Source organism: Scardinius erythrophthalmus, assembly GCF_964197995.2.
Source record: "Scardinius erythrophthalmus genome assembly, chromosome: 18".
NCBI lineage: Eukaryota > Metazoa > Chordata > Actinopteri > Cypriniformes > Leuciscidae > Scardinius > Scardinius erythrophthalmus.
The window spans coordinates 19,609,990-19,637,705 of record NC_138238.1 but is presented as its reverse complement, the minus strand read 5'-3'; the positions used below and the strand labels follow the sequence as shown (position 1 = coordinate 19,637,705).

Below are 27,716 nucleotides of genomic sequence, written 5' to 3'. Positions count from 1 at the left end.
TCATTGTTCTAAACACCGCTTTTAATTGAATTCATCCATTTTTATTGAATTCATCCATTCAATGACACTGAACCCGCAAATATGCAAATAAGAACGTTAACCCAGGGTTTGAAAATGAACAATGTGAAACATCAGTTTATGAATACCCAGGATTAATTGTTAACCCCGGGTAAATTATGAGCAGTGTGAAACGAAAAGCAAGATAACTCAGGATTCAGAATGACTCAGGGTTAACTATTTCAAGTGTGAAAAGCCCTATTACTCCCTATGGCCACCACCCAAGCTCCATGCCTTCTTAATTTAGACTGACAGAGCTCAAAGATCTGGTAATGCTAGCCTCTATGCTAGACATTATCTTCAAGGGAATACTCACACAGGAAAACAATAGTTTCCTCGCCTGTCACTCATAACCTAATGGAGCTGTTTACTTAAGGGACCCGCAATCAGAGGGAGACGGTTTCAACCTTGTTATAAACTTATGAAGGGACCGTCTGCTTGTAAAACCCCGCCTGTGGAGAGACAGCCACAGCTTCATGAATACATAAGGAAGCTAGCCTACTTAGAAACCCGCTATAGGGGGAGGCATGAACCTTATAAACGCCACAGAGGAGCATTTTCTTATGAAATACTCCACCCTGCCTGACCTAAGGTCAGCATCTTGCACAGCCAGCATTCCTGAATTAAGAGTGTTCAACCAGTGAGAAGGAAAGCAACGCTCAGGAAAAAAGCCGGTTCTCACCAGGACCAGATATAGGGTTTCTGGGGAGCCAATGACTCAGCAGAAAGACCCTCTTATCTAGAGGAGTCCAATGCTCACCCAAGACTAATCCCCAAATTAGACCAGGCTAAGACCAGGGACGAATGACCCTTGAGGAAGGGTAACTATACCCACTAGAGGAAACTAGAAACGGCTATATTAAAAAGCTGTCCACAAGGAAACTGCCTACTTATAAGACTCAGATAGGGAGAGGCAGCTACAACCTTGAACTTTAGCATACTAGAAAAAGGGAGCCCCGTGCTAAAAACTTGAGGGAGGCGGCTGCCCATGACAATCATAAGGGGGCTACTTGCTCATACATGATCTCCCCTGACCTTGGAGATCGCGAGTGCTCGAAAGCTGTGACAAGGACCTTGCTTAGAACCCATTATATTAAAGGTGCAGTCATTCTACCAGTCTCAAGGTGGCCTTCCTGAAGCTTACGCAAATTTGGCGAGGCCTACACCTTGGCAATACCCAAGGGAGCCTCCTACTCACTAAACCCGACACAAGGGAGAGGAGGCAACCAATTGTTGGTATTAAGGAGTTTCTTACTTAAAAGGAACCCCTTTAGGGGTGAGGATTCTCCATTAAATACCCATGAAGGAACTTCCTATTTAATAGATAGGGAAGGAAGCTACACCTCATGAACCATAGAATATATTGCAATGACTTTGTGAAGGGACCACCTGCTTAGGGGAGGCAGCTTCAACCTGAAAGCATTGCAGTGGCTCATGGATGGGCTGCCTGTTTAAGGCCCAAACTCTGGGGAAGGCAGCCACAGCTTCAAAAGGCATAAGGGACCCATATTAGGTGAGGCAGCTTCCAACTTAAATATATATGAAGTGTCTCATGAAGGAGCCACCTGCTTAAGGACTCCAACTTTCGGGAAGGCAGCTACCACTTCAGGACCTAAGGGGGCTGCCTGCTTAAGGAATCCGGTATCAGGGGAAACTTACTGTAGTACATAAAATGACTCGTGAAGGGGCCACCTGCTTAGGGACTCAGCATCTGGGGAGCAGCCGCAACTTCACTAAAACATGAGGGAGCTGCCTACCTAAGGAACCCACCATTATTACAAACGTAGTCCTGCTCCACTTCACAGACGTTGAGTGAAAGGAGAATTTAGAATGACGGGACACTCATTTTATTATAAGACACGTCATACGTCATTACACTATTTCTACGTCATTGCACACGGGCAAACCACCCCTTTCAATTTGATCGAAATTTCATTGATTAACGTGTTTACATGAAGGCTTTTCAGTCCGATTGAGCCGTCAATCTGATTACTAATGGATTAATGACGCATGACGTGAGGAATGAGCTGTTCTTCCTGTTGAATAAAGCGTCATATAAATGACTGTCCCGTCATTATAAAATTCTCCTTTCACTCAGCGTCTGTAAAGTGGAGCAGGACAACGTCCCACCAGTCCTTGTTCTTTCGGATTCTCATTTACAAACGACTGGTTTTGGGCGTGGAGAGGGACATTTTTACTGCATGATAAATATAAGCAGCCAGGCACAATGGTTCATATGTTCATTGTCTCCAAATTATGGCCAGAAACGGATACATTTTAAGTCTGCTGTTTAAAACAAATAAAGAACCAATGTAGGAGAATGGTTATCATGCACAAACAGCGAGTAAATCTGTTTATCTGTGCAGTGTGCGCATGTTAAAAAATCAATTCCGATTTGAAACTTTTAACATATAAACGCGCACATCAAACCAATCACTTGTTTGGTGTTCATGTAAACACTACATTCAGATTCATCAATCGGAATGAATTCAGTCCGATTGAAACAAAAGTTGTGCATGTAAACATAGCCATTGTGATTACCCGTTACCACTGCTCAGAGTATGAAAATCAAATTCCCTGCTCTTAGCAAAGCCATCCCATAAATTATTCAATGATCGTGCTCGTCATGGTGCGGCGCCCTCTAGTGTCTGGCACCCTGGGCAATTGCCCAGCTTGCCCAGCGCTTTCGCCGGCCCTGACCACAACTATGGGGGCCCATTTCCCCCTTGACTGTCAGCTCATCCATCCACGCTGGATAGCAGCCAGGCCCTCAAGAGATATCTGGCAATCGTTTGTAAATGTCTCATATGTTGACAAGTTATATAGCCTAATTATCTGCCTAGTTTCCTAATATGACAACCTGATACAATCGTGACCTTCGTACAATTGCGATCAGATCTCTCTGAGATTTCGGGAGTATTTTGTTTCAGTGTCAAAATAGCCTCGGTTGAACAGGTTGAACCTAGCACTTCTCACTTTTAGTGCCGGAATTTTTATAGAAACGGATCATTGTCTTGAGTAGCAGTGTGTTCCAAAGCATGGGCCGGAGCACCATTAGACCACAACAGTTGCAGATTATGCAGATTATTTTCTTCTCAAATATTAGCCTGCTTGGTCATGCTTTAAACCAATATGTATACATGATCTATATCTGAAAATGTGTGCTTCCCTACTATGATACAGTACACAAACAAAACCCAAATGACCTGTCTGCATCAGAAGAGTGCAACCAGAATCAAAAAGCTGAAAAATTGTGAGCTGGGAGGCTCATTTTGACTGCTATAGGTACCAAGAAAGTCATCCCCTGTGATGAAGTTATACTTGTTGTGTAACAACACCTGAGTAAACTAAACCATTGCATTAACAATTAGCATTATTGGGTGAACCAATAGCATGACTTTGGGGAAGTGACTACCTGGTTGACTACTTACATTCAAATTTGAGGTAAGATTTTTTTTTTTTTTTTTTTTTTTTTTTTCAGCTAGCATATATTAAAAGTGACATTAAAGGCATTTATAACCAGTGTTGGGTGTAATGTATTAAGTATTGAATTACTGTAATTTAATTACTTTTCCCTTGAACAAGTAAAGTAAGGGATTACTCTTAATTTTTCTGTAATTTGATTACAATTACTTCTGATGTAACTGCATTAAAGGGTTAGTTCACTCAAAAATGAATTTCTGTCATTAATTACTCACCCATATGTCGTTCCAAACCCGTAAAACCTTCGGAACACAAATTAAGATATTTTTGATGAAATCCAAGAGGTTTGTTTGTTTTTTTGTGCACAAAAAGTATTCTCGTCGCTTCATAACATTAAGGTTGAACCACTGTAGTCACCATGGACTATTTTAACAATAGTCTTTACTACCTTTCTGGACCCTGAAATTTGCTGTCTATGGCAGATTCAGAAACCTCTCGGATTTCATCAAAAATATCTTAATTTGTGTTCCGAAGATGAATGAAGGTCTTATGGGTTTTTGACGACATGAGGGTGAGTAATTAATGACAGAAATTACATTTTTGGGTGAACTAACCCTTTAATTACTGTATAGAACAATTCTAAATAAAACAATAGTGGATTTAACATCTAAATTTGTTTTTAATGTAACCTTCTCCCTTTAAATACATTGGTCAGTTCAAGAATAATTTATGCAATTTTATATTATTTATTTGAAAGAATTAAAAGAGCAGTTTCATTTACATCCTTGTATTGTTCAACTGGCAGAGGTTGAAATAGGATTTAGAAAGTATTTATTAATAAGCAATGCAATTCTTTTTATATAGAGTAATTAGTACTCTAGTAATCTAATTACACTGACGAAGATGTAATTAGTGGCTAGGAATTAATTACTTTTTAAGAGTAACTTACACAACACTGTTCATAACGTTAAAGATTTTAAATTCAATTTCAAATAAATGCTGTTTTAGGATCCACCAAAGAATCCTAAAAAAAATATATTGGTTTCCACAAAATAATTAAGCAGCACAACTGTTTTCAACATTGAAAATAATAATTGTTTCTTGAGCATCACATCAGCATTTTAGAATGATTTCTGAAGGATCATGTGACACTGAAGACAGAAGTAATGGCTGCAGAAAACTCTTTGCCATCGCAAGAACTAACGTTATTAAAAATATTAAAACTATTATTTTAAATTGTAATAATATTTCAAAATATTACTGTTTTTACTGTATTTTGATCTAATAAATGCAGCGCTGGTGAGCATAAAGGACTTTCAAAAACATAAAAAAATCTTACTGACACCAAACTTTTGATTGTTAGTGTATAGTGATTTCCACCAAATAAATATATTTTGCATAGTGAAGATAGTCATTCATTACCTGTGTTCTACTTTTGTACAAACAATTTTTTGAATAAAAAGACTATGCATAAAAACATTACTCTTAACAGCAGAAATTATAACAGTAAAAATATAGCAAATAATATTTTTTTCTTTTAAAGAGCCTAAGGTGAAATGTATGCGGCTCTTGTTGTGCTCTCTGTAGTTCTTCATTTGACCTTCAGATTCTTCTTATGACTTTTAAGAAATGCTCTAGGCTCACATTCTAGACAGGAGGTGGCAATAACTCCAAGCTAACTAAAATACAGGTTAAAGGATCTCTCTTTCATCACAGAACAAAACAAAATCTTTGCAGTATAACTTTATTCATTAAAAATGAATGAGCAAAGTTGAAATAAATACATGGTAAATACATTTGTATTCAGTCATTGGAGAAGATAAAACCATAGCATGAACACTGGAGTGATTCAGACTTACAGACGATATAAATACATATAAAGCCACTTCACAAGTCCAAAGAAAATCACATGAGCCACAAATATGCAAAAATACACCACTTAAAAGTATCCAATTACGCAAGCCAAACCAGGATAAGTAGGGTGACTGATATACACCCCACTAGTTAGAGGCCATCTACTAGCATACTGCAGTATCACTAGACCTCTGATTGTGTCCTAAATGAATCATGAAACTGATGGCATAAAGCAGAGAATTAATTGTAAAATAAATAATGTTTTTGTTGTTGCGACCAATACTGCTGTCAACCACTCTATTTAAAGAATAATAAAAAATCAAATAAAAAGTTCATCCATGTTATGGCTAGTCAACAAACATGAAACATTCACTGACACACACAAAAATCACATTACCTAACTTCCTTTCATGCCCAAGAGAGGATGAGAAAGGGTTGTCGACAATTACTAAACTACACTAAAAAAAAAAAAAAAAAAACCCAGACGTTTGAGCTCAGACACAAACTTTTACTTAAAAAGTTTAACGTTTATTAACAGCTACAATTTAAAAGCCCATCAGAAATGGAGAAAATGCTTGAGTTAAGTAATTTTAATAAAATAAGCTTTTATTAACTGTGGGCTTCTGTAACCCTGGAGACAAAGCGCTGTCTCTTTAAGAATGCTGGGTTAGTTTGACAGCCTGTTTGCCAGGCTATTTTAGCTGAGACCAAGCCCCTTACTGACCTACTTTCAACAAGAGCATGGGACATTAGACCAGGCCCATGTTGAAGAGAAAATCCTAAAACATTTTAGTTTTCATTTCATATTGCAGCACAATTGAGCTTCTTGAACAAATATACACTGTATTATCCATAAAATCCCTATATTCTAATACCACATAAAATGGCATTAGAGGAGTCCAAATTACATAACGACTAAAGACGAACAGCTTAACTGGGTTCATCATAGAACCCTGGTTCACAAAAAAATAATACTACACTGTACACACAATCCACAATATGTCATATTGGTGAAACTTTACATCTAGAGCTTACATTATCACTGCTGTGCGTTATCCTCCAATGAATTGTTTCATGAGTGTAAATGTGAACTGAATTGACCACAATCGCAGGTAGTCGATTTGGAATTGGAATTGGCATGACAGGAAGTGGAATTGATTGATATTTAACACAGGCAATGCATTCTGGGAAATGAAGTCTATAAACCTATAATTTTAAAATCTTTCAAAAAAGGTTTTAATGAACCAACAATGCTACAATTACAAATACATCTTCACCACCATTCAAAAATCTAAATTCAGTTGATGCACAACCCTGTTGGCTGTTAATCATCATATATCAATATCAATATCATTGCCCATTATCTTTCAGTGAATGCAGGCTGAATACAGTTATAAGTTGTATTATCAGATCTACAACTGTAATCTACTCCAATCCGAAGCCCTCTGCATTTGAAATGGCAATAGTTAACTTTTGCCGTAATTCTTTCTTGCTCTTGTATGGAGGTAGACAAATCTGGTTAAAGCATGTATGCGACACTGGAAGCCTGCGAAGAAGATGAATAAATAAACTGAAGAGAATGAACATGCATGCAGTCGTTTCACTGCAATCAGCCATTGTGATGATTACCAGTCAGTGGAGACATCAATCTTGGAGATCTTGAAGTTGAGGTCGGCCATTCCACCCACAGGAACGCGGTCACTTCCTGTGGTAAAGTGGAGCAGTTTCTTCTGCAGCTCCAAAGGAAAGGCCAGAACCACGTCCCAGAAGGCCCTGCAACACCAGAGAGAACAGTCACTTTTCTACTAATAGACATGCATTTGAAAGCATGACTATAACAAATTGTATACAAGACATGTACCGGATGGTGGGGTCAGTCTTGCTGTAGCCCTCATACTGCACCACTCGCTGCAGAGAGCCCATGTCCAGATTTGGACTTCCACAAACCAGGATCTCAACCTCTTCTGGCCTCAAGAGCTACATAAATGACAGATTTAATGAGTCCTTATATTACTTCTATAGTTATAATTATATGCATATTTGTGTAGAAAAATTGTTAATTTAAATAACGTATAAAAATTATGCATTTAATTACACACAATCACCTGCACATAAACATTGCAACAAAAAAGTATGGGTAACACTTGATAGTAAAGTTCTATACATGAACATGAGCAATAATTAACATTAATTACAGTTATTTAGCACTAGCAATAGCAAACATGAACTCACAATGTATAAATGTACACTGCCATTCAAAAGTTTGGGGATTGTAGGTTTTTGTTTAAATGTTTTTTACTTTTTTCAGGATACTTTGATGAATAGAAAGTTCAAAAGAACAGTATTTAAAATGATATAAAACAGAAATCTTTTGTAAATGTCTTTGTCATTTTTTACCAATTTAATGTCTTGCTGAATATTAATCTCTTTCAAAAAACAATTTGAACGGTACACTGTAAAAAATTATATGATCAGTAAGCCATGACAACATTTTATAAATTACTTTAACTCGTGAAAATATTTGTTTTAACTATTTTAAGTTATATAACATTTTTCAAAGTCAGTTTAATACAATTTAAGTTGAAATTAATTATACAGTCAAGTTGATCAATTCATGCCAATCCAGGTTTAAATAAATAATTGTTATTGTTCATTGTTAGTTTGATACCTAATATATTAATGTTAAAATTAACCACATTGAAAAGGGTTAATAAATTATCCTACAAGTACCAACTGACCAATTTATGCATTCTAGCATTTGCATTCCTTATAGTTACACTTTTAATTTGGCACAGCATCTTAAAAAGTCATGCTAGATGCTGAAAAACAGCAAGACATGACAAAATAAACCAGAATTAAATGTTCAACAAAATAAATGTTAATTTATTAACATTTAATAAAAAAATATGGCTTTAATTAAAAATTTCAATTAAAATAAAGGGTTGATTGACAGCCCTAGAGAGAAAAAAAAAAACAATTAAAGAAACAGTCAAATCTGCATATTAAACAATGTTTTGCATTTGTGTTTGCATCACACATTTCATACACACCAAAAAGAAAAAGTAAAGTAAAATAAAAGTAAAGTAAAATTACTCTGTGCTGGTATTAACATGAAACCCTTTCTAATGCCACACCCTGCACGTACATAGACTGTGCTGTGCAGTGTGTTGAGAAACAGACAGACAGTGTGAAAAACAGAGAGGACGAAAGATAAAGATAGGTCTTTAAGCCACAAAATAGGTAGCAATGGTCCAAACCAATCTGCCACGTCCTTCCCCTCCCCCTAACCCTCCACCTCACCCCTCCCCGCCTCACACCACACCAGGACCAGCGAGTCAGATATTACTGTTACAGAGCCTCTTACATAAGCAGCCAGGGACACAGTCAACTGTTGCGTAATCACTAAAGACAGGGAGGGTCTAAAGTTGATCATGGTTAGTGGAATCAGGCCAGAGGAGGTCTGAAATCATGTTTATTTCTTCTCATTGTTACACTATTTTACCACCGTAACACTGTTAACCAACTAGACACATATACAGCTGATCCTACAACATACAGAGAAAAAAAAAAAAAACCATAGCAAAGCATCCTGTGATTGTGCAGTTCAGTGAACCCTGAGAGAAACAAATGATTCACAGGCTGAACATTCCTTAAAATGGTCTGATGAATTTACTACCCCTCTGCTTTTCTTTTTTTCTGTGTGCATCTCTTGATTAAGAGAGCAGTCTGGGGAATCACCATATTGGGAAGTCTAAATCGAGGCTGGATCATCACCAAGATAAACATACGTTCAATTTATTATTTGCCCTGGTGCATAGAGAAAAATATCCAACAAATACACTTCATCCTGAACACTGAACACATCATCAGTAGTTTTAGGTTCAATGAAGTGTTGTTTTTATAAAAGAAAGTTTTGCAATAAGAAAGAAAATGTGTATTGGTAGATGTGCTTTCTTATGCAAACTATTCCAGGGCACAGTTTGCAACACACTCCTTTAACATGCATTAAGACACAAGAATTTTAATTAAGAACTATTAACTCAGCGAACTGCACGAAATGTCAAATAGTGCCAACATGCAAAACAAGCAACAACAAAACAACTTCAACTTCTGCTGATACAAAACACTCTTATCCATGTATCACAATAACAACATTTTCCCACCGTACAACAGCTTGGCATGAAAAAAGAATCTAAAGAGTCTAAAGAGCTCAGGAAGTCTATAATGTATATCAGTTTTGGTCTCTTTAAATTGTACTGGATATTCTTTCAGTCAAAATATAAATTGAAACTGATATTCCAATTTGAATAGAAATATACTTCTTCAAGCATAGCTCATTTTGTAATCAATATTTATTTCCATTATTATTGTGTTTTGTTCAAAAGGAATTTATATGTAACATTAATAATTAGTAAATAATAATAATAACTATTTATTATTATAAAAAATATATTAATTGTTATATTTTATTATAAAATATTTTTTTATTATGTTCATATTTTATTAAATGTCTTTTCTTACAGACTACTTTGGAGTAACTTATTAGTAATTACAATAATAATATTTATTTCAATAATATGAAATGTATTAAAATCTCATAAACTAGCCATTAATTTAGTCAGGATTGGCTGTTTTTAAACAAATGGAAGAGAGCATGTTAAATGACATGCTCATGAGCTGTGAAAATTCTGCAAGAAACTGCGCCTTTGTTCAGATTCCAATTGACATGCTAAGCAGAGCTAGAGACTTGCATTTTTCTGGGGGTCTCTATGTATTCATTCTATTTGACCTTGAATCCTGAGGTCTCTCCCAGCCAGTAGCAGAAGAGCCTGGATATGGTATGGAGATTGAACAAACAAAGCAGGCCCAGTTACAGGGCACCCTTCCAACAGAGGGGGAAGGGATGGACCATACATACACAGATGTAGCCTTCACACAGACACACACACACACACACACACACACACACACACACACACACACACACACACACACACACACACGCACGCACGCACGCACGCACGCACACACACACACACACACACACACACACACACACACACACACACACACACACACACACACACACACACACACACACACACACACACACACACACACACACACCCTGCCCTCTCTCCTGCCTCTGAAACTCTCTCTGTCTGAGAGCCACTAGTAGAATATTGCAGAGCTTGCTTTGCTAAAAATGATTAGTTGAAGTGAAATGTCAAGCTGTTTCTTGGCTTCTACTCACTTGCTTCCAGAGTATTCCCCTCAGAATTCCTTATTCATTTACCATGCAATGAGGACTTTGACAAAAACTATACAGCAAACTTACCATCAGGGCATTTGAGGCACAAACGCTGTGAAAACCATGATAGAAAGCAGCAAACTGCCTGTAGATGGACTTATTCAGCAGGAAATCAATGTAGAGCTGGACGTATTCTGTGCAGGGACAAACAGATCAATCCTTCAGTAGCGGGAATAAGACAATGAGGCAATTCATGTTGAAAAGTGAAAACACAGTCATGCACATAACTAGAGAGTGGAGACTCTCTCACCTTTTCTGTTTAGGTTGGTAACAGGGATCTTGTCCCCTCCTGGTTTCAGATTATATGACTTGACCACTCCAAGTTCTTCCTGAAAAACCTAGAGGGAAATGTACAGAAATGACCTCTGCTTCCATTATCTGTAGAACTGATCGTCTAGTTCAATCAGACAAACATGCTTATCTATTAGATACCATGGAATGAGAGAAAAGTCTGAGAGCAAACATCCTGATTGTACAGGTCAAGTTTAGAGACTCACCTAAAGACTCACCTGAAATGTGGTGTAAAAGTCCTCTTCAACGTTTCCTTCATAGCTAAGGAGTTCCCCAAGCCCATGAGCAAGATCCTGAAATGTACACACAAGCACTTACATTAGACAAATATTCTGAATTTGTAACTTTGTATATGTGTATTTCTCCTTTGCAGAGGAAGGAATATCAATACAAATCATAAAAAACTGCATTGAAAATAAAATAAAGTAGAGATGATAATGTCTCAACATATGTGACATTATGTGAAGTATCCATGACTGTGTGATCATTAAATCTTATGTTAAAGGGCTGTACTTCATTTTAGTTTGAAGTCTGTGTGGCTAATAAAATAATACCAGTAATAGCAGATGAGATGTTGTACTGTTTGAGGCAAATGGCGGATATCTTGCTTTTTTTTTTCATTTTAAGAAAGTAGCTTTAGAGGTTCCACGTCCACATTACCTTTGGAAAAAGTTTGAAACAAGGAAGCAAACAACGCCCGCAGGCAGTTATGTAAGTTTGGAGGAAGCCAGAGACCGTTAAAACAGAACATCTGGCTCAATTAAATCTGACTTTGCAGTAACAGGAGAGTGAAGGGAAATCAATATGAAAGCGGAGCTTAACTAGTTTTTCAAAATACAATCAACCTCTTGTACATTATATTTCAGCAAACATACTAGTCTGTATTATGAGAAAGAGTGTTGCTTCAGAAGAAATAGCTAATATTGGGCGCCCTCTGCTGGACACAGGAGAGGAAATGGCTGAATCTGAACAGGCATATCATGTCTCAAAGAAAACATAAATTAGCTTTGTAGTACACTGGAACCATTCAGTCATGATTACCCCATGTGGTTCTAATTAAAGGTATTTAAAACTTACTAAGTTTAATAATATACCATTTAAAAAAAAAACTGTAATGATGTAGGGGAGAGCAGGGCTAGTTGTCAAACAGTGAAGTGGCTTGCTACAATGTTTATATCTCATTAACTAGAGGGTTTTGAGTCAAAAGTCCATTGTTTTCTTCAGCGGTGGCAGAAACATTTCTTATTAATATAAATGTTAAAAACAGTTGTGCTGCTTAATATTTTTGTCGAAACCATGAGTATTCATGTCGAAACCATGAGTATACACCACCAGTATTCTTCAAAAGAAAAACTTACTGACCCCAAACTTTCGTAAGTAAAATCAGACTTTCAGACAATTTTGTTTGCTACCTTGTTTGTTTCATAATTAACAGTAATAAGTAACTGTAATTGAAAATGTTGTACTTGATATTTTGCTATATTAGAAACAAAACATGAGAAACTAACATGTGAAGGAGTTCAAAAGAAGAAGAAGAAAAAACATGATACTTCAAAGGGTGTTGTGAGAATCACAAGACAGGCATGACTTAACCAGCAAAGCTGTAAGCCAACAGAGTGCTATTACCAAACAATGCATCATCTGAAGCTTATTAATCACATCCAGGAAACTAGACAACAGGAGTGTGTGAGCCTGTGATGGCTGGTTGACACCCTGGAAGTGCAAACGATAACGCAAAAGCTATTTCTGCTTCCAGTGACTATTCTGTCAGCCATCTACACTGTTTATACATGGCTGAGTGAGCTCAATGCAACCATATAATGAGAAACACATCCTAAATAGTACATATAAGCTATATGGGCTGCAGAATATCATTACTTTATATTGGAATAATAATGTGTTACACTGCACAATGACAGCTGGTGGTTCACTCATCAGTGACTTACAAACTCTGTGTTCATCAGGATTGGACTGGATTGAATATTATGCCATGAGGGGTGTCACAGCTTGTGTACATACAGGCATAATCTGCTGGAGGTCCTCCAGGGTGAGGGTCGCCATGCCAACGGGGGTGTCGAGGTCACACGGCACAATGGGCGGGGTCAGCAGCTTCTTGTAGACACAGGGGGGGAAGCGGATGTCCAGTGTGATGCTGTTATACACAGCCAAGCCCATAAGCTGACAGATGGAGTTAAGTGCACACAGCTGGACAGATTCACAGACCTGACACACACCTATAGCCTTCTGTTACACAATGGCTGTATCCGAAACCAAAGTCACCGCTGTCTGTTAGTATGAAGGCACCTTTAACAGTTTGCTTTCCATTATTTTCATGTCTAATGATCTAAATCAAGATCAAGTGAGCTTGCAAGCAAATATTTAACGGTTGCAAAGCTTTTATTAAGAGCAAAAAAAAAAAAAAAGATACAAAAATGCACATCTTTAAATTAGCCTACCAAACTACACAACCATTCAAAAGTTTGGGGTCAGTAATACTTTTTTAAAGAAATGAATACTTTTTTGCACAAGGATTACATTAAATTGATTAAAAGTGACAGTGAATACATTTATATGGTTACAAAAGATTTCTATTTCTGTTCTTTCAAACTTTATATTTTATAAAGAATAATGAAAAAAAATCATGGTTTTGACAAAAATTTAAGCAGCACAATTGTTTTCAACATAGATTATAATAATGAGAAAAGTTTTTCAGCACCAAATCAGCATATTGATTTAATCCATATATTGATATACTGATTTTTGAAGGATCATGTCTCTGAAGACTGAAGTAATCGCTGCTGAAAATTCAGCTTTGTCATCACAAGAATGAATTACATTTTTAATATTAAAAAAAGTTATCTTAAAACATAATAATATTTCACAATATTGCTGTTTTTTTTAAGCAAATAAATGCAGCCTTGATGAGCATTAGAGACTTTGAGCAAAAGACAATTCTTACCAATCCCAAACTTTTGAACAGTAGTGTATATGCACAGGATTGTGGGATATCAAAGGCCGATTGATTAGGTGTGTTTGATTAGGGTTGTAACTTAAGTCTGCAGGAAAGTGGACCTTGAAGGCCAGAGCTGCTCTATATGCTAAAGTACTAGTGCTTATTTGAATAAGAACGCCCCTCTCCTAAACCTACATGTATTTGACTAGCAATTGCAAGTAGCAAATTATGATTTATGGCTGTAACGGAAACTAAAGCCTACTGGCTTAAAAAAAAAAAAAGCCCTTTGATATGCCGAAAAAAGTGTGGTTGGACTCTTCATGCACTCAACTGTCACCACTTTCCTTATGTAGCTGAGGGGGAGGGACTATCAGACTGACTATCCGATGTTGGATGACATAATAACCTTAAAAAAACCATACACTAGATGGTTCAGTACATAGTGCATAGTATAATTGCATAATGTTTAGTACGTCATTTGGGGCACAACTTCCCATTTCTGTGCAACTAGTGGCAGCAAATGGAATTGTAATCTGTTTGAGCGTCCCAACTGAATACCAATTGAAGATGAAGAAAGCTGTTGAAACGCTTTGGTGCCACAAGTGGTGCACAAGTTCTTTCATATTCCCTTATATCACAACATCCCCTAAAGTATCACAGTAAGATGCATGGAAGAACACCCAACAGGTGTATAATACATTTAGAGGAAAAAGTGAAAAGCCCTGTGAGTAAGTGCTTTCAGCTGTAGTTGACAACTCAACCCCATGTGCTCTCCATATGTGTAGTGAGGGCGATGGAAAAAAAGTCCTCAGCTCAGGAGAGAGAGAGAGAGGGGAGAGAGCAGACAGGCGGGACAGTTTCCATGAGGACTGCAGCGATGAGACAACACAAACCGAGCTCTGGCTGTTCCTAACGGGACAAAACAAAAGAATCTTTATTTCATAATTTTTCACTGATGTGACACAGCAGTTCTGTGCTGCAGGAGAGAGAACTCAGGCACAGGCTAGGTCGTGCGCTGGACCGGCAGCCAGATGTATCAAGAAGCCCGAGCCAGGGGGACAATTAGAGGGGTAAAAGCAGGACATGGCAGGCTTTGGCTGCCACCGTGTCTCTCCTTACACATTCCCAAGAGCACCGTGTGGACCGGGTCTCCACACTGACACGTGCCTGTCCCCGCACCCCATCATTTACAAAACCATTTCATAACTATAACTATATCTGTGCATCTTTCATTAGTGTCATATTGCATTATAACCCTGTGTAATTAACATTTAGAAATCACATGGCATAAAAATAGCATATGCTCCATTTTCACATCATTATAGCACAGATTGGTGGCAGAAAATACATTTCCCACCAGAAAACAGAAGGACGAGAATGAACCTCAGAAGTGTGTGCCAAGTGGGAGCTGACTCTATATTTATGCACTATTTTAAGTTTGTCACACCCACACGTGACCACCTATACTGTATAAACTGCAGGAAAATGAAAGGATACGGCTCCAACCAATCGGAACTCAGAGTAGTTGTCACATTTCCAGCTGCTGAACCAATGACACTGGGACTCCTTCACATATGTGAACATGCCTGAAACATGACACACAGACACAGAATAGAACAATAAACATTAACGAGCAGAATGAGCATGATTGTGTTATTTATTTACACACACTGTCAATATAAAATAGGCAAATGAAGTAACAACTGACTTCAAAATATTAATAGAGTTAAAATAATAAAAATTGCCATACCATTAGAAAAGCACTTAATTTTAGGGTATAAATTCTCAACTATTGGGAATTTTTTTTCAACATATACCTTTCCGAAGTATGTTAGTGAGGAGACATATTTGTTAAGATAAGTAAACATTTAATATTTTTTGCCATTTTGTCTCTCAAGGAACTGTATTTGTAGAAATAGCTTAGATGTTTTTATGGGAAAACAAGACTGCTTTTTTGCAGCATATACCAGCTGTATATCATCCAAGACTGGCACTATTTGTCCTGACCATCTTACCGTAGTCTGGGTGAAAAATCTGTCGAATCAGGAGAAGAAACCACTCTTTTGTGAGTCCACCCATGTCCAACCCTGCTTCCCCAACAAACGTCACTTTCAGTTTTTTCTTCAGGTCTGCTCGCTTTCTCGAAAGCTATTAAAAAAGGGAACACATTTATGGAGGGGCCATTTTTCCAAATTAAGTCTTAGCCAGACTCAGAACTTTCCAGAATATAATGTAAACGCTTTTGCCTGAAAGTCCTTTCAGCCTAAGAAAACAAAATGTAGATTTGTGCTACTTTATCCAGAGTAATGCAGCCCATACAAAAGTCTTTCCTCCTATAGAACTAAATAGTTTTCAGTGGTTCAAAGGAACTCATGGTAACATCTCCAGGAGCAGACGCAATTCTACGTTTACAGATCTGGACCGAGCAGTATTACCTCATCCAGTGAGTCACTGACCAGCTGCAGACGCCTAACTTTAATGTTGAGAAACAGCAGACTCATATCCACCCTTTGCCTGCGAGAGACCTTGTCCACCAGGGTTTGCTGCATTAGACATACAGAGCATTTATCAGTAAACATCCCCCTGAAAGAAACAAGTTTGCAGAACATGGCTTCATCTAGGTTTTATTTCATGCCTCTAGATGTCTTGTTTCTGAGTTACATTTCTTATATGAATGATGCCTATTTGCGGTGTATGATGATATTATTCTCTAGCCACATGTCTGTTTATCCTACAGTCTGGACACATATGTTTGGGAGGGAGCCATAGGAATGGCGATTACGCTGCCCCACCCATGCTAGGATTGTTATCAGAAAATACTCTCAGACTAGAAGACATGTTCTCTTAAACAGAGACTAGCTTTTTCATCTTAAGGCTATAGTGAGAGCTCTTTAGGCATGTGAATTCTCACCCTGGCCATGCTGATCATCTGCTGCTCAGAGTCTCTCTGGATAATAGCCTTCTTCACCACTGTGGACAGGATGAAAGGGAACTGACAGAAGGTGAACCTGAGAAAATATAGATCAGAAATGACTTTGTCTGGGGGAGGAGTTTAAACTGTATCTTTAAAGTGTACACTAGTGATAGACCAATACATCGGCGAGGTTGATTAATCGAGTGATACTGGTTGACCACTAGTGTATACTGTTAAATAAAATATATATATATATTTGTACTTTGTTTTTCAGTAAATTTATCTTAGCATCCTTACAACACGGTCAATTTACTTATGAGACAAAATTGCATGATTTTATTAAAATAAAGACTTTAGATTCACATAATTTATTTTGGATTCACATCATTTACTTTGAAGTAAGTTTCTTTTAATAATCCCATTAAAAATAGTTTTTTTTTTATTTAACTACCATTCAATATTTGGGGTGGGTAAGATTTAATAATATTTTTGAAAGAAGTCTCTTATGCTTAAAAACAGTAATATTGTAAAATATTATTACAATTTAAAATAACTTAAAATGTCTTTTTGAATATATTTTCAAACGTAATTGTCATGGAATACAGACTCATGGAGAACGGTGAGTACAATGATGAAACAGCTTATTAACCAACAGGGTGAAATGATATGGCAAATGTAGCAAATCACAACAACCAGAGAAAATGAAGGAATGAAACAGACCAAACTTGTGAGTTGCACTACACCAGAGTCATTATGGTCAGTGCTGCACTCTCTGGGCTTAGCTCTGGAATTTCATTCACTGGAATGGACTGGAGAATTTCACTCAATGGAACAGACTTGAGAATTTCTCTCATTGGAACAGACTGGGGAACTCCTCTCACTGGAACGGACTGGGGAACTCCTCTCACCGGAACGGACTCGGGAACGGACTGGGGAACTTCTCTAACTAGAACAGACTCGGAAACCTCTCTCTCGGGAATGGACTGGGGAACGACTCTCACTGGAACTGACTCGGACACTTCTCTCTCGGGAACGGACTGGGGAACTCCTCTCACTGGAACGGACTCGGAAAATTCCCGGACTCGAGAATGGACTCGGGAACTTCTCTCTTGGGAACGGACTGGGGAACTCCTCTCACTGAAACGGACTCGGGAACCGCTCCCTTGGGAACGGACTAGGGAATTCCTCTCACTGGAATGGACTGGGTAAATCCTCTCACTGGAATGGTCTCGGGAACGGACTGGAGAACTTCTCTCTCGGGAACGGACTCGGGAATGGACTGGGAAACTTCTCTTTCGGGAACGGACTGGGGAAGTCCTCTCACTGGAACGGACTCGGGAACTGACTCGGGAACAACAGACTCGGGAACGGACTCGGGAACTTCTCTCTCTGGAACGGACTCAGGAACGGACTGGGAAACTCCTCTCACTGTAACAGTCTCCGGAAATGACTGGGGAACTCCTCTCACTGGAACGGACTGGGGAACGGACTCGGGAACTTCTCTCTCGGGAACATTACTCACTGGAGCAGACTCGGGAACATCACTCACTGGAGCAGACTCGGGAAGATCACTCACTGGAAGCATTGTGACCATTGGAATTGGCAATGCTATGATCCTTGGAGCGGGTTCTTGGTCTCGGGAAAACTCTCATACAGAAACAAGGACCGAAGGGGAGTTTAGAGTAGATTCACAGGTGAGTACGGACTCTGAAGCAGACTTGGGAGTTAGATCAGGTTCTGATGCAAGCTTAGGGGTTAGAGTGAGCTCCAATGCAGACTCAGGAGCCAGGACAGGCTTGATACTGAACTCTGGGGCTGGAACCGGCTTGTAACGGAATTACGGCTGGAGTGGGTTGGGGAGACCGCATCTGTCCTGTCTTCTGCAACCTCGCCAACGGTGCAGGATGAGCCACAGCACATGATGCCAGAGTACCTGGGGTAGCACATGCTGGTGCTTGGAGAAACAGCTGGTTGTCCAAACCACTCCAAAATAAATCCTCATCGTAGAATTCAATTGGGCAGCCATCTTGCATTATGGAGAGAATCAGAGTGGCTAGATCAAAGGAAATGGAGCTCACAAATCACAACAACCAGAGTGGATGAGGAATGAAACAGTCCAAACAGGTAAGTAGCACCACACACACCTTGATGATTGCTGAAGATGATGATATAATGTCTTTTATTTTTGTAGGAGCTGAACAGACAATAATGGAAGAGACAGGAATCCAGGGAAGCAGGAACACAGATGAATGGATCACAGGAAGACGATACAGGTAAGTAGATGCAGATAAGTAGTGATGTGACATTTGAACCGAGGCGTCGGAGCTCGTGTCGAGCATAAATGGGCGTGCCAGATGAAGTTGCGATTCGAGGCTTGTGTTGTTAACGCAGAAATCACGTGACCAATTACAAACGAAGCCTTACTTTCTGTCCAATCACGTGTGCGATTCATTTTGCGTGTCGGAATGTTCGAACCCCCAGATCTTACTTTATGAGTAAGTTTTCATTCAGACTTATTCAATTACGTTTTAAAATACCCAGTCATACAATTAATATGAAGAATGCAAATTATTTCAGGAAAATAAAATATTTGCCATATGCAATTCACATATGTGTGTACATTATTCTTCTATTACATCCTAGTGATATTCATACTGGCATTAAATGCCAGAGCTTAATGGCTAAATTAATTTATCACAGAGAGAAATTTAACACACACACACAAACTGTTAGGCTTTTATTTGTGCACGTAACATGAAACTATCTAGGAAATGCGTGGTGACTGCTTCATCCGACGAAGATTCTTTCACAGGGTTTTGGCTGCTTTAATTTTTGCTAAACACCAGATGGCACTGTTTTCGACACTCTCGAAGCTTTGAATCTATTCCTGGAACAATCAGAGGAAAGCCTCAGTGCTTCATGAGGCTTAATTTGCCCATCCCTACAGGTAAGTAGATGCAAGTAAGTAGCGTTTAACAATAAAAACAATCCAGGTTACCATTGGACAAGACCAGACAACCACTGTGTGTGTGGTGCTGGCTTTTATGGAGAGTTGAGCATGATAACAGACAGGTGTGGTGATTAAGAAGGGTTTGCAGGTGATGACCAGGGAGGACTATGGGAAATGTAGTGTGTAAAGGAAACAGGCATGGTGACTGGTGATCCTGACAGTAATCTACTCCTGTTGAAAAAGATACATTTTCAGCAGCCATTACTCTAGTCTTCAGTGTCACATCATCCTTCAAAAGCCAATTTAAAATGCTAAATTGGTGCTGAAGAAACATTTCGTCTCATTTTTATTATCAATGCTGGAAACAGTACTAATATTTCTATAGAAACCATGATAAAAAATACAAAAAAATCAGGATGAAAGATTGATTTATATACAATTTATTTAAAAAAAATTACATTATAAATGTCTTTATGGTCTTTTTTAATAAATGTAATGCATTCATACTGAATAAAATTGATTTCTTTAAAAACCTAACCTAATTGTAGTTTATTTTAATTATCTTTCACACATGAATCTTACTTTTGCATCATTGTTTGATAAAACATCCTTTAAAAAAAGGCAAAATTGCATAAACAATAAGACTTGGTTTCAATAAATATTTTATTTTGAAAATATATTTTTGCTGTCACACCTGTTTGAATTTCCGTGAGCCTGCCACGTGTGATAATCCTCCATAAAGTCTATATGGTCCAGGGTTAGGTTGTAGAAATCAGTGAAAGGGACGATAGGGAGACAGGAAATGCTGTTTGCCGCATCTGTCAAGATCAATGTTAGAATTATTTTTATTGTTCGGAATTATTACAGGTAAATTATTAAGGGAAAGCATCTTGACTTTCGCCAAGCCCTCTCTAGTGGCTAGCACAATGGTACTCACTAAGAAGGGAGAGGACTTTAGTGGCTGAGGGAATCCACCAAGAGCATTTGGCCATGGATGGCAGGTCTTCTGGCTTGGCAGGAAATAGGCGGGTGGTGATGAAGAGCTGCAAGCGCTCCACCAGCTGTTTGAAACGCTTCTGAGGCAGTCTACAAGATGAAACATCGTAAACAGAGAGATATAATCCATACACACTTCTTTTTTTACTGTCAGTTTGTGTAATGCCTTGACACCAGCTGCCTTGACTGTTATATAGTGCACAATTCAACTTTATTTGTTGACTTTATATATTTCACAATTAAATTCACAACTACTTAAGATAAAAAAGGCAAATAGCTAATTTATTTAAAAGAAATGAAGTCAAGCATTAATTTATTTTAAAAAATCATACAGACCACAAACTTTTGAATGGCAGTGTATTATAATGACGTTTCATACATAAATTGTACAAACTGCACAAATTGTATTTAAAATAAATAAATTATTTAAAACAAAAAGATCTAGACTTTTCCATTGGTAATTGCTCTCTTGTACAGCGTCGGACTCACTTTTTAAACCAGTGCATCAGGAAATGGTGGTCCGCTTCAGCCAGGGCCGCTATTTGCCTCAGTAAGTGTGCATAGATGACATATGTGGCAGGGCTGGTGTACTGAGGGTTCTGCGACACACAGAAGCATTTCAGCAAACTTCAAAAAGGAAATATAACTTTTCGTTTAGGAGCAGAGAAAGAAGTCTGGCTTTTAATAAGAAGTGGCATTGCAGCGGAAACCAGCTCTTTTCCTCTCCAGCATGATCTCATCCCTTCCTTCGGCACAGTGAACGCAATATACAGAGGCTGCCTGACATTGGTGGCAGACAGATCAGCCCAATAATTGCCTCGGCTTTTCAATTTCACCGTGTCCTCCATGTATATGTAGGTCAAGGAGCCCATCAACAGTCTGGAGATGAATAACGCTATATGCAAAGGACGACATCTGTACATGCTTCTGTTTATGAAAACGTCTAAACTCCCACCACAACTGATCCCCATCAAATGGAGAGAAAAAAGCTGAACCCCAGAACAAACTGAATCCTTGCTAACCAAGCCATCGTCTCTCTCTCTGCCCACGGTTTCCCAGGCTGAAATCCAGTTGCTGTGTCCTTATTTGGACAGTCCCAGGCCAGCCTGCGCTGGTCATGTGTGAAGTAAACACTTAGCTCATGATCTGTCTGCACTAGAGCAGAGCTATGTCTAGAGTCAATGGGCCATGTGGTGAGAGAGGAGATCAAGACTTTCCTGCAACTCCGGTTCGCCTCTTACTCAGCCTGGGGTGTTTAACATGGCTGACAACACAAAGGGCAACTCAAAGACAGATTAGAGCAATTTTGCTGTAAGTGCAAATCTATAGGATTGCACACAGATAACTGCTTTGGTTCACAAATGGAAATTACAGGTATTACAGAAAAGTATCACATGTCTGTGGGTTCTGTGTAATGAAGGCAATTTTGAATTAATGCCATGGGTTTGGTCACTAGTAAGAGGAGTGAAGAGGCCAGCAGTGTATGGGTATCTAAAAGACTAAAAAGTAACTAAAAGACACTAACATAACTAAATTTTCGGTAGCGTGACATCAAAACTCAACACTATATTTGTTAAAGGAGAACTCCGGTCAATTTTAACATTGAGCTAATTTTTTTGTAAATTTGGAGTGCTGTCAATACAGAGAACAACGACAAAAATCGGTGTTGCCTACACCGTGTTATCCTCTTTTTAAAATTTGCACCCTGTTGATTTCAATGGGGCAAGTTTTAAACCTGCTTTTAGCCTCCTAACATCCTTGATGTGTCATTACAAGTGCCCAGCCATGTAAGTGATTCCTTCAGAGTGATCACGGGTGAATCGGACTGCAGTAGATGTGAAAGATATTAATAAAAATTATGTTATTTCAGCCAGCGCACATACCTGAATTTACATCCTGTTTTCGGTCGAAGTCCATAGTAATCGATTGTCACACGCATAGGTTTAGTTACCTATGATCGCGCACGCGCGTGAACTCGACAATCGATTACTATGGACTTCGACCGAAAACAGGAAGAAAATACAGGTATGTGCGCTGGCTGAAATAACATAATTTTTATTCATATCTTTCACATCTACTGCAGTCAGATTCACCCGTGATCACTCTGAAGGAATCACTCACATTAGCTGTGCACTTGTAATGACACATCAAGGATGTTAAGAGGCTAAAAGCAGGTTTAAAACTTGCCCCATTGAAGTCAACAGGGTGCAAATTTTTAAAAGAGGATAACATTGGTGTAGGCAACACTGATTTTTGTCATTGTTCTCTGTATTGACAGCACTCCAAATTTACAAAAAAATGAGCTCAATGTTAAAATTGACCGGAGTTCTCCTTTAATCACATTTTATTGTGCAAGAAGCTTTTTAAGCAAGTTGAGGCAGTATTCAGATACACTCTTCTCAACTATCTTTTCTCTCTCTTGTATTTTAGTTAGTGTTAGGAGAATGATTGATTATGATAAATCAGTTTGTTTGTTTATTCGGTTCACGTAATTAACCAAATAAATACATAAATCGACTACATTTCGCAGATTAAATAAATGAATCACTTAAAAGTGCAATCCCCACATCTTTTTTGTTGCACATTATTTAATTACATGTAGTGTTGTCAAAATTACCGACTTCGGTATCAAGTCAGTACATTTGACAACACTAGTTACATGCTAATATCAATGTTTTCAAATTTATATAAATTCTGGTGCTGAAATATAATTAGTTGTATTTTTCTGCCAGTGTATTATGACAATAAATATAATTGAAATAAATACTGCTCTTATCAGAACAAGAAACAATATTATCTTATTGTTATACATTTAGAATTGTGTCCTAATAAATAGTTTCAATGTAGTTAGCTCAAAGTAGTTAGCTACTTTATGTTAGTAGCTAGTTTTGAAGCTACTTTTTTTTAACAGTACTGTATCTTGACTCTATTCTAACTTAAATTCTGATAACTTTAAAGCAGTTTCAAAGTACCTTCACTAAAACTGAAGATCAACTCATCGAGCCAGGATGTTATAGTAAAAGAAAGCATTGCTTTCTTGAGAGATGAACAGAAAAAAAAAATATCATGAATTTCTTTATGAACAAAAAGAAAACCCAACTGTGTAAAAACAATGGCATTACCTGCACAAGAACAAAATACGCTCTAAGGTCATCCTTTGTGCGGGGCCTAAAAATACAGAAACAAAGCTGACAGTGATTCTTTTTTAATCGCAATTTTCTGCAAAGACTTCATGTCCTCTTTTAGTCCTTCAGTGAGAGAACACAATGCACTACTCACCCTTTCCATTCTCTTAATAAGCTATTGATAATTCCCTTCAGGACTGATTTCTGTGTGTCCGCGGGCTGAAAATTAGCCAGATTAAACCAATTTAGTTAAAATCAAAATTAAAACAACAGAAAGAGCCTTGTGCACTGGCTTACTGTGTAATTCAATTATAAGAGAAGTTCAGTCAGTTTGTGTTTTGGAAAGTTTCTTTACGTACCGTGTGGAGCAAGGCATCATAAACAATATTGACAAATTTGATGTTTATTCCTGAGTCTTCAATAGTGTTGAAGGGAGCATTTGCTTCTTTCTAAGGAGAACATTACAACATAAAAACATTAAGCACACTTTTTATCCACTTACATTTTATATATACTTCCCATATAAAATGGTTGGTAAAACATTCACCTCATATAAAAATAACATTTTCTGATGAAACCATATGCAGATGTTCTTTTTTACTCCCTCAATGAGCTCATTGATTCATTTGGAAATCAAAATGTTTTCCTCCTTTCCTGACTTTCACGGTTATGTTTTCCACAGATTTCCAAGAGTTCTTATTAAAAACATTGGCAATACTTAAAAGGATGTTCATTCATAAAATGACCATTATTCAAAAGTCTGAATAAAAGCACATTTAGATAGGTCAATTATATGCTATTAGTAATTGTGCAACGAGTGAAATATTTAAAGAAAAGTTGTATATATTAAATGATTGTTGTTAAATTTTGCACATACTAAATTAACAGATGATTTACAGTGGGCTGTGATTAATTTGGGCCATTTGGCAAATTAAACTTATGCTCAATAGATATTTCAAGCAATATGAAAACAATCAACAGCAACCTAGTTAAAAAGGTCTTTAACTACTATGTACTAACATTTAAATTAATAATTTGACACAATCACTTACTGTATAAATATATGTTTTTAAATTGTACTTGTTTAAAAAATACCATGTAATTACAACTAACAGCTGTAATTACATCTATAATTACTGTGACCCTTTCCATACATATTAGCCTAGCCTTAAACCTAACTATACCATGAAACCTGTCCATAACCTTACCCGTATCCCACAGTATAGCAGCAAATGTGTTTTGCAATGCAACATAAACACAATAATTACATTGTACGGTTATTTTTATGTAAGTACATTGTAGTTAAAGACACCTAGTATGTGACCAAAAAAAACAACACTTGAAACCAGAACAACACCTTTGGGAGCTTCAACACACCTTAAAGGCACCATTGAGTTCCAAAAAGGAGTCGAATGTGGTCAAGTAGAAATCATGGACTTGCTTCCAATCCCCTGAGATAGTTGCCCTTTCAACATCGTCCCTACAGCCAGACAAAGACATGGTTAATCATACTTCACTGTATCAGTATATAACTGATCTGTGAATCTGCGGGTTACTGAGGGAAGGAGAAGTACGTACTGAAACTCTTTGACGGTTTTGGTTCGAATGGGAATAATGGGTTCTGAAACAAAACGAGCTTTCACCTCTGGAGGGAGAACATCAATAGAGATACGATGCTTATGTCTCACATCTGGAAATATTGGGGGAAGCTCCCTTACTGAAAACAAACACACACAAAATGAATTACACGGCAACTCACAATATCAGCAAGGTGGGCCGTTCATCATGCCCTCTAAGGGGATTTTTGCAATCACTCTCCAGCTAACAATTATTTGTCATTATCTTATCAGAAACAACTATCAAAACAATGACTCTCAGCATCCCAATAACTACCTGGTGACATGCAATTACCATCAGCACAAATTGTTATTCTATTTAAATGCACCCTAGTCCTTTCATTCTCAACAAATGCACTGAATAAGGCTGATCGATGAGTTAAAATTCACAAAACTATTTGTACTTGTGGACTAGAGTAGGCAAAACTGATGTTTTCATGGGTTCGGCCAGTGAATTTACAAGGTAAAGTGAGATATTTAACGAGCTTTAGCACTGCGTCAAGCCTCCAGCCCATGTAGTGCCTTCATAGCGAGTTCCCAGCTCATCTGTGCTAAAGACATGTTAGACGTGAACACACTTGTGCCTTGTCAGAGACTTGAAGATGAATGCATCACATAGACAACATCTTTGATCTCCAAGACAAAGAAAGGAAATCATCTGCTTAAAACAGTGAAGTGGTTATTAATTCAGAGCAGCCGAATCGACAGCTTTGAAATGCAATGAGTTTTTTGCCATGTTGTAAAAGGGAACTACCTTTAAATCACTCATGCATATCATTTTTAAGCCATAGTAACCTTTGCTTGCACAGACTGTGGATGTATTTGATAATTAAGATATCTAACAAGAATTAACCAAAACTGGCATCACTGGAAGGAGTCTGACCTTGTTTAACTGCAGGTAGCAGGAACGGAGAAGAAAAACTATGGCTGCCTGACTCTCTTTTGTGATTCAGGGTGGAGATGAAACTTCCGTAAGATGGGAAAGGGAATTTCGGTCCACGATCCAAGCTCTGCTGATGAAACAATCCACGTTATATTCCGATATTTCTAGAAAATAAATGGTGCTGCAGTACACCTGTATATGTGCACATTTGGCACTGAAAAACAGATACTACAATAAACTATATGTAGCTATACTACTGTACACAAAACGGACAGATTAACATAAAAAGAAAAAGAAATAGTACTAGTAATATGCCCCTCCCTCTTATTCAAATATTTGAATAACAAGAAGTATCAGTTTACAAAGTACAAAATACATATTAAAACAGATTCAAACAATAGTGGAGGTAAACAAAAACTTGTTAATTGAGATTGTGTCACTCATTGCGTAACCAGAAGCATCAGTGTTGTTTTGCAGAAACGGAACATTAATGTCTGATGTATTCTGTGTGTTTTCAACACTAAGATACTCACTAAGATAAAATGCACTGCACATGCAGTATGTTTAGCTAAACATTCCATCAATATTTAGTTTTACACTGCAAAAAGTGTGTTGTCTCAGCTGTAGGCTAATTTCACGTAGGATCCAGTCTAAATAATTAGCCTAGTCCAATTCAAAATCAGTGATGCGTTTAAAAAAGGGAAAAATTATAAGATAAAGATAAGATTAAAAAAAAATGCTGCATTCATGATAACGTATTTGTTATATTGTATATTTGTAAATTACAACCAGTCTGCAATAGCCTGATATGAAATGCAGAAAAATACTTAACTTACATGGTTTAGTATAGGAGGAAGTCTGTCTCTATCCCTTTCTTCAAGTGGACAGTTATTTTCGCTCATGTTTAGATGCATGTCCTCTGAAGAAAAGCCTTTCGAGCACAGTTACATGGCTTATTTTTCTGGAAAAAAAGTACTTTTCCCGTCTGCGTAATCTCAGTGCTCACTTTCCTTTCACTAGTAGTGAGTAGTGAGTCCAGTAGGCTACTGTCTGTTCTTTTTGCTAAGCAGGTGAGTTTTTGAGACCACGATGACCAAAAGGGCTGATCTTTGCTTGTCAAAGAGAACAAATGAACTGGATAATAAGAAAAGTAAAAAGAAAAGCAACAAAAATCTTCGTGACGCTGCGTTTAGTGAGTGAAGTAACTTGTTTAAGAAGTGCCGTGGCGTCTGTGTGCAGTCCAGCTGTACGCTGGCGCCATGTTGTTGAGGATGATGATGATGATGATGATGATGAGGTTTGTAGTTACGGACTTGGATACGGCCTCTGCCTCGACGTAACAC

The 27,716-nt window shown here is 37.8% G+C and overlaps 1 protein-coding gene across 3 annotated transcripts; it reads right to left on the bottom strand.

Annotated features, from left to right (window-relative positions):
- Positions 1 to 5,212: 5,212 nt before the first annotated feature.
- On the bottom strand, positions 5,213 to 27,716 carry hectd2 (HECT domain containing 2). Of its 3 annotated transcripts, none has more exons than XM_081392655.1 (21): positions 27,210 to 27,716; positions 26,374 to 26,500; positions 25,453 to 25,591; positions 25,252 to 25,354; positions 24,234 to 24,323; positions 24,029 to 24,093; positions 23,872 to 23,917; positions 21,239 to 21,348; positions 20,691 to 20,839; positions 20,448 to 20,571; positions 16,801 to 16,897; positions 16,325 to 16,432; positions 15,905 to 16,037; positions 15,387 to 15,475; positions 12,956 to 13,114; positions 11,155 to 11,229; positions 10,896 to 10,983; positions 10,673 to 10,779; positions 7,196 to 7,311; positions 6,964 to 7,107; positions 5,213 to 6,880 (listed from the first exon to the last, which is right to left on the bottom strand). In XM_081392655.1, exons 1-21 carry the CDS (start codon positions 27,285 to 27,287, stop codon positions 6,760 to 6,762), a joined length of 2,268 nt encoding a protein of 755 aa, XP_081248781.1. In that variant the 5' UTR covers positions 27,288 to 27,716; the 3' UTR covers positions 5,213 to 6,759. The 3 variants fall into 3 exon arrangements, with proteins under 3 accessions (XP_081248781.1, XP_081248780.1, XP_081248782.1); XM_081392654.1 differs by having other exon boundaries at positions 26,374 to 26,503; positions 27,210 to 27,646; XM_081392656.1 differs by lacking the exons at positions 23,872 to 23,917; positions 24,029 to 24,093 and having other exon boundaries at positions 26,374 to 26,503; positions 27,210 to 27,428.

Bases quoted from the DNA above. Each gene is read 5' to 3' on its own strand.
- hectd2 (XM_081392654.1), bottom strand. From the start codon at position 27,287: ATGCATCTAAACATGAGCGAAAATAACTGTCCACTTGAAGAAAGGGAT. The intron at 20,572-20,690 runs GTGAGTACCATT...TGATCTTGACAG, and splicing joins TAAAGTCCTCTCCCTTCTTA to ATGCGGCAAACAGCATTTCC. The intron at 6,881-6,963 runs GTAATCATCACA...TCTTCTTCGCAG, and splicing joins ATTGATGTCTCCACTGACTG to GCTTCCAGTGTCGCATACAT.